General features: G+C 55.3%; 1 protein-coding gene across 3 annotated transcripts; it reads left to right on the top strand.

Moving 5' to 3' along the window:
- The first annotated feature begins 235 nt into the window (after nt 1-235).
- HAPLN2 (hyaluronan and proteoglycan link protein 2) lies at nt 236-5,693 on the top strand. 3 transcript variants are annotated; one of them, XM_029229887.1, is made up of 8 exons: nt 335-482; nt 661-705; nt 1,044-1,102; nt 3,356-3,467; nt 3,673-4,026; nt 4,222-4,338; nt 4,481-4,663; nt 5,070-5,689. In XM_029229887.1, exons 4-8 carry the CDS (start codon nt 3,380-3,382, stop codon nt 5,348-5,350), a joined length of 1,023 nt encoding a protein of 340 aa, XP_029085720.1. In that variant the 5' UTR covers nt 335-482; nt 661-705; nt 1,044-1,102; nt 3,356-3,379; the 3' UTR covers nt 5,351-5,689. The 3 variants fall into 3 exon arrangements, with proteins under 3 accessions (XP_029085719.1, XP_029085720.1, XP_029085721.1); XM_029229886.1 differs by lacking the exon at nt 661-705 and having other exon boundaries at nt 236-482; nt 960-1,102; nt 5,070-5,688; XM_029229888.1 differs by lacking the exon at nt 661-705 and having other exon boundaries at nt 389-482; nt 1,041-1,102; nt 5,070-5,693.
- Nucleotides 5,694-6,724: the final 1,031 nt, after the last annotated feature.

The following is a 6,724-nucleotide window of genomic DNA, read 5'->3' as shown; positions in this document are numbered from 1 at the left end:
CCGTGGAGTTCAGCCATTTCCCCGGCCTTACACAAAATCTCTTCAGAGCCGTGAAGCTTGAATATTGAGGGAGACCTCATTTCAACCTTCTCACAAAACTTCTCTCTCCCTCTCCCCATTTTCTCCTCCTTGGGGATGTCAGTTCCTGTTCTGAGCCCGCCTCCACCCAGGCCCTTTTTCCGGTGGCATGTGCCAGCCGGTCCTGCATCCCACATCCCCAGCTGTTGACATTTCGTTGCCATTACCCACAGGATAAAGAAAGGGCCCCTGTTATTCAACAATAGGGGAAAAGAAGGAGACAATGGGAAATTGTGCTTCCGATGGGGTGGAGACAGAGAAGGAAAGGACAGACAGATGACAGACAGGGGAGCTGGACAGAAGGGGTCAGGTTTTCTGAAGCAACTGGAGGTCCTGGAAGTCTGATTCCCACCTTGAGAGCCTCTTCCCATAGGCAATGCGCACCCAGGCACCGGAGTGCAGAGGTGAGGGCTTTGTTGGGGGAGGTGGAGTGGTGCTACGCAGAGTAGGCCCGTATGGAAAAGTGGAGGCAGCTGGAACTTGACACTTATGGATCTTTGAGCCTCATTTGTAGTTCACTCCATGCCCATCAGTCCAACATTCTTATACCCACCCATTAATCCATCCTTTCTCTGGTCTAAGAGCATCTAGAAGAAACGAGGCATCCCATTCTCCACACTATTCCAGGTAATTATTCCTGGGTTGCCTCCTTTACTCCATCCCTCTTCATGGGTTCCCATGCCTCTTCCTAAGCCGTGTCTTCCCCTGAGCCCAGGACAGTGAGTGCCACAGACACGGTGCCTGGCCACAGAGCTGGACCCTAGTCACTTAGCCTGGCTTAGTGGAGTGATGAGTGGGGGAGTTTTTGGTACCTTGATTTCTTTGAACTCAGGGCAGAAGCCTTTCCTCAAAGGTGTGAAAGGAGAGAGTACGATGATCAGGGGTCCAAGTCCTGGGGCTCTTAGATGCTTGGACCTCCCAGGGGCCCAGGCAACTCCTTCACCTGGAGCCTCTTCCTCCAGCAGGACAAAAAGCTTCCAGTCACTGCTCCCTCCATCTCTGTGAAGAGGCCCACTTCTAACAGGTCAGTGTCAAAGTATCTTACACAGTACTGTTGATCAGAATGTTCATAAAATAATTATCAGTGAAATAATTTTATTCTATACCTAAAAGTGTCTCATAAAAATTATGAATATTTAGCTTAAAAAAACCTTTTAAGTGGGAAAAAAAAAGGTGGGGGGAGGCACTGGAGCTGTTAGCCGCGCTCTCATTCTCTGTAAAGGGTATGAAGAAGATATGTGTGCGCCTGCTTTGAGAAACAGAAAGACAGATCAGTGACTAAGAGCTTGAACCTCATGTCAAGTCTGGGTTCAAGTCCCACAAAACCCCTCCTCTTACTAGCTGTGTGACCTCACTCAAGTATCCTGACATGTGAGCACCTTTGAGCATATAAAAACGGGATCCACAGTTGTTCCTACCTCATAGGATTGCTAAGGGGAGTAGATATAAAAGTGTACATGTAAAGTGCCTAGAGCAGTTTCAGGCACGTTAAACTTTAAACGTGTTGGTGCTGGCTGTCATTACTATGGGTCCCTCAATCGGTCTCAGTTCCCACTATCACTGTGCTTACCAGGTTCTCCTGTACAGGAGATGTGTTCTCTCGCTCAGGTCCCTGTCCCAGATGCTTTCCTTTTTAACCATTGGGAAGTCCTTTCTGCACCTAAACCCTGTCTCTTCTGCATGCTCAGCTCTGGCCTTCATCTGCAAGAAGACGGAGTCCAGCTCCTTAGCTTTCCGACCCTTCCTCAGTCTTGCCTTCCTCTTGCCGTGTCCCTGCTCTCCTTCCCAGAAGTCCTTAATGTGAGCTCATTCATTAACACACATATTTATTTAGCACCTACTGTGTGCCAGAAACTATGCCGGGAGCTGCAGATAACAGCTAACATATACATAGCCCTTACTAGATATCAGGACCTATTGAAGCATTTTACATACATTCTTCTAATCCCCACAACTGCTCAGTGAGGTAGGTGTGCTGCTATTCACCACATTTTACTGGTGAGGACATTGAGGCAGAGAGAGGTTAAGCAACTTGTTCAAAGTCATGCGATTAGGAAGTGGGGGAATCAGATCTCAAAAAGGAATAAAACTAGGTTAAGGGGTCTTTAGTCTAATTCTAAAAAAAATGGCCAAGGTGATAAAGGATAGAATAAAGAAGGGGGGAAAATCAACGACTGAAATAGACAATTGTGTTTGAAATCTTTTTTTTTTTTTTTTTTTTTTGCGGTACGCGGGCCTCTCACTGTTGTGGCCTCTCCCGCTGCGGAGCACAGGCTCCGGACGCGCAGGCTCAGAGGCCATGGCTCACGCGCCCAGCCGCTCCGCGGCATGTGGGATCTTCCCGGACCGGGGCACAAACCCGTGTCCCCTGCATCGGCAGGCAGACTCTCAACCACTGCGCCACCAGGGAAGCCCTGAAATCATTTTTAATAGCCTTATAATTTTATACTTGATAATTACTGGAAAGCTCACCGACATAGTCTACATATGCATATGTATTAGTTTCAGATCCACACTGCTAATTTAGCTGTTAATAGAACTACTTGTAAGAAAAAAAAGTCCCCAGTCCAAGACAGTAGGGGAACCAGAGGAGTAGATCACAGTGCACTACAGCGTGATGAAGTGGAGGGGAGGGGAAAGGTTTCTCAGAGGAGGTGAGGCCCAAACTGATTGCCTGTAAGAAGAAGGTGAGGGTGAACTTGGACTGTGTTGGAGCCAGAACATGTCTGGAGCACAGCGCAGAGGGCACAGGTAGTGAGGGGTAGGGTGGGGGGGGGGGCAATGCTGGAGGTGCTGGGAGAAGCTGGATCACAGAGAGCCTTGGAAGTTGGGTTCGGACACTGGATTTGATCCTCACGGCAATGGGGAGTCACTGTTTTCAGCAGGAGAGTGACAAGACCATATTTACTCTGGCTTCAGATGAAGAATGGGTATTGGGAGAGGACAGAGACCACAGCTGGCCATCCAGAAGGCGAGACTTGGGAAGTACAACTGGTGCTGAGAATGGATAGGTAGAGGAGGTGCTAAATTAGGACCTGCTGACTGCAGGGATGTGAGAGAGGAGGAGGGATGGGCTCAGGAGGCCTGGCAGGGAGTGGAGTTAGTTACTGCCCCTCCCCCATTACCTTCCTTTTGCGAACAACTTCAGCCCCTTTTTCTGCCCTCATGGCTTCCAGCTGGACAGTCCCCTCTCAGGAATCCCTGATGGGAGATCTACCCTGTTTCCTCCACCCCATGCCCTTAGTCCTAAGGAATGCTCACCCTTTGTGCCCTGCAGACTGTGCTGGGCTGACTCCCCATCATGCAAGGCAGGGTCAGTCTCCCCACTCTCTGCCACTTCCTTCTCCCTTGGGCCTTCACCACCTTCCACAGAGCCCTGGGGGACTCAGGTAAGACCTTAGCTCTGCCCAGAATCTGGGGAACAGTGGTGGGGAAAGTGGAAAGGGCAGCTGTTGGAGATACTCTGGGGCTGAGAGTCATTGCTGAGTGAGCAATGGAGGAGAGGGTTGGGGGAGCCTGGGGTAAGGGGATCTGGGTAGGCACTTGGGGCATTGAGGGTCGGGGGTTCCTGCCACTGTGGCCCCCTCTGCTCAGCGCCCCACCCTGGCCCCCACTACCTCCTGCCCCCCATCCACGAGGTCATTCACTCTCGTCGTGGGGCCACGACCACGCTGCCCTGCGTCCTGGGCGCCCCGCCTCCCAGCTACAAGGTGCGCTGGAGCAAAGTGGAGCCGGGGGAACTCCAGGAAACGCCCATCCTCATCACCAACGGACTGCACGCCCGGGGCTACGGGCCCCTGGGGGGGCGTGCCAGGATGCGAAGGGGGCATCGGCTAGACGCCTCCCTGGTCATCGCGGGCGTGCGCCTGGAGGACGAGGGCCGGTACCGCTGTGAGCTCATCAATGGCATCGAGGACGAGAGTGTGGCGCTGACCCTTCGCCTGGAGGGTGAGGCCCTTCGGTTACTGCCCCGCTCCTCTCCAGGGGTGGCTCGGCTGTCTCATCTCAGGCCTCCCAGGGCTCCTCCCCAGCCTCTCCCCCGCCTGCTCCTGGGGTCCCCCTAGCCCTTTTTCCTAGGCTGCACCGCCCTTCCTTCCCCCTCTCCTTCTGCCTGCCCTCCCCAGGCTGTCTGCCACCCCCCAGGTGTGGTGTTTCCGTACCAGCCCAGCCGGGGCAGGTACCAGTTCAATTACTACGAGGCGAAGCAGGCGTGCGAGGAGCAAGACGGACGCCTGGCCACCTACGCCCAGCTGTACCAGGGTGAGCGGCCGAACCCCGGCACCGCCCAGGCGCCCTCCGGGCTGTCACGTGGACCCCAGTGGAGGCGAACTCCGGGTCTGCTCCCGCCTGTGACGCCTCTAATCGCCCTACACAACCCCCACCCCCCGCCATCTCCCCCCAGCGTGGACCGAGGGTCTGGACTGGTGTAACGCGGGCTGGCTGCTCGAGGGTTCCGTGCGCTACCCTGTGCTCACGGCGCGCGCTCCGTGCGGTGGCCCAGGTCGGCCCGGGATCCGCAGCTACGGGCCCCGCGACCGGAAGCGCGACCGCTACGACGCCTTCTGCTTTACCTCTGAGCTGTCAGGTGAGGGGGCGGGGCTAGCCAGCCTCAGCACCGGAGGGGGCGTGGCCTGACCGGCTGCGAAGGAGGAGGATTCAGCCTGTGAATGAGGCGGGGCGGGGCGAGCGGGGCCAGGACCCGGACCTGAAGGATGGGGCCGGGAAGGTAGAAGGCAAGTGGCTTGAGATCCCGGGCCAGCTCCGTGGTCTCTTGAAGGCCTCGCCCCTCCGTCACTCCGCCCACCCAGGCTCCAGCCTGTCTCCCGCAACCTCACCCGCACCCCCAGTCTCGTTACTCCCACTCCTCCTACCCAAGCTCGGACCCACCCGACCACACCTGCCCCCCCGACTCTGCTCCCTGGGAGTCCGAATCCCGCTGCGCCCCGACTGGCCCTTCTCTGGATCAGTCGGTGACCCGCTTCGGTCCCCAGGCCAAGTGTTCTTCGTGCCGGGGCGGCTGACGCTGTCTGAAGCCCACGCGGCGTGCCGGCGGCGCGGGGCCGTGGTGGCCAAGGTCGGGCACCTCTATGCAGCCTGGAAGTTCTCCGGGCTGGACCAATGCGACGGCGGCTGGCTGGCCGATGGCAGCGTGCGCTTCCCCATCACCACGCCTCGGCCGCGCTGCGGAGGCCTCCCGGATCCCGGAGTGCGCAGCTTCGGCTTCCCCAGACCCCAGCAGGCGGCCTACGGGACCTACTGCTACTCCGAATAGGGGCCCACAGCGCCCCCTCCAGCGCGCGCGACAAAGCCTGGGAGTCGTGTCAGGGGGTCTCTCGCCGCCCCTTTCCCGCGAGCCTCCGCTTCCATCAGACGAGGAGCAGTCCCTCCTGACCCGCCTTCTCGGCCGAGGGCTGCAGGCCGAGGATCCCGGCTGTCCCGGCGTCGGGGAGGGGAAGTGGTGGCGCACCCGGTGGCGGTGCGCGGCTACGACCCTCGGACCCGCGGTGGTTCGCGAGCCCCGGCAGACGAGGCAGCCACTGCTAGGTGACGGAAGGGGAGTCCAGGGGGCATTAACTGACTTCTATATACAGCAATAAAATAACTCGAGGACTTTTTGTGTTGGGTGAAGCTGTAAGCGCGGCGGCGAGGCGTGGGGGGATGAGGGGGATAGCCTTGGACCCAGCGTGCTGACAGCGCGCCTAGGAAGACAGAGTAAGAGCAGGGGCTACTGCCCCTGAGGGGTGAACCTGCAAGAGAGTAGGGATTGCGAGGAGAGGGCACCAAAAGGCCGAAAGAGAGTTGGATTCACCGTTGACGGCCTGGTCACGGATAGGAGCAAGTGAATCCAGGGTGGTGTTGTACCAGGCACCACGAGGGGGCGCCACACACTCACTTAAGATTACTCTAGTTCAAATCTGCCAGGAGCGTTCCAACCCCCGAGGCCTAGCCCCTGGGCACCACAGAACAAATACAAGGTGGACCTGAACATATTTCAAAATGTGTTTGTATCCTGCCAGTCTCCCAGAAGGGTTTACATGATTGCTATTAAAGGAAGGAAAGTCATTCCGCTGTTAACAGCTGATGGGAAATTAAGCCCTCAGAAAGAGGAGGAGGTTAACGGACACAATAAGGTTCTCGCAGGGCTGATACTGCAGGGTGGTTATGTGCATTGGGTTTAGCGTTCACCACCATCACGACTGCCAGGGCAAAAGGGGCAACTGGACCAGGGGCATTCTTAACAACTGGCTAAAAGAAACATACCAGTAACTCAAGAGACAAACTCCAATGTCATTAATTCATTTTCCTTAATATATATTATATTCTATACATTTTATTTGTATGTTTGTTTGTTTATTACTGTTCAAGCAATCTAACTACACCACAGAAAGCCTGGGCTAGAGAATAGTCATGACTGGAGCAAAGGGTATGAACTTCCTAATGGCACTTCATACATGTTGTAAAATTGCCTTCCAAGAGGATTCTTGCAATCATTGTCAAATGAATTCATCCCATGGGACTTTATATAAGGGACAGAGGGTGACTGAATGAACATCATCTTCAATAATCCTCATATAGCAAATGAAATATTTGTTCCAGTTCTTAAGCTTTGGTTTTTTTCATCTCGGTCATGGGATAATAAGATCTG

The sequence above is a fragment of the Monodon monoceros genome, unplaced genomic scaffold, assembly GCF_005190385.1.
Source record: "Monodon monoceros isolate NGI ecotype Baffin Bay Population unplaced genomic scaffold, NGI_Narwhal_1 Super_Scaffold_18, whole genome shotgun sequence".
NCBI lineage: Eukaryota > Metazoa > Chordata > Mammalia > Artiodactyla > Monodontidae > Monodon > Monodon monoceros.
Note: the sequence above shows the minus strand (reverse complement) of the source record. Positions and strands in the feature narration are given on the sequence as shown.

Excerpts from the sequence above, each read along its gene's own strand:
- HAPLN2 (XM_029229888.1), top strand. The coding sequence starts at position 3,380 with ATGCAAGGCAGGGTCAGTCTCCCCACTCTCTGCCACTTCCTTCTCCCT. Across the intron at positions 4,027-4,221 it reads GCTGACCCTTCGCCTGGAGG|GTGTGGTGTTTCCGTACCAG; the intron begins GTGAGGCCCTTC and ends GCCACCCCCCAG. Across the intron at positions 4,339-4,480 it reads CTACGCCCAGCTGTACCAGG|CGTGGACCGAGGGTCTGGAC; the intron begins GTGAGCGGCCGA and ends ATCTCCCCCCAG.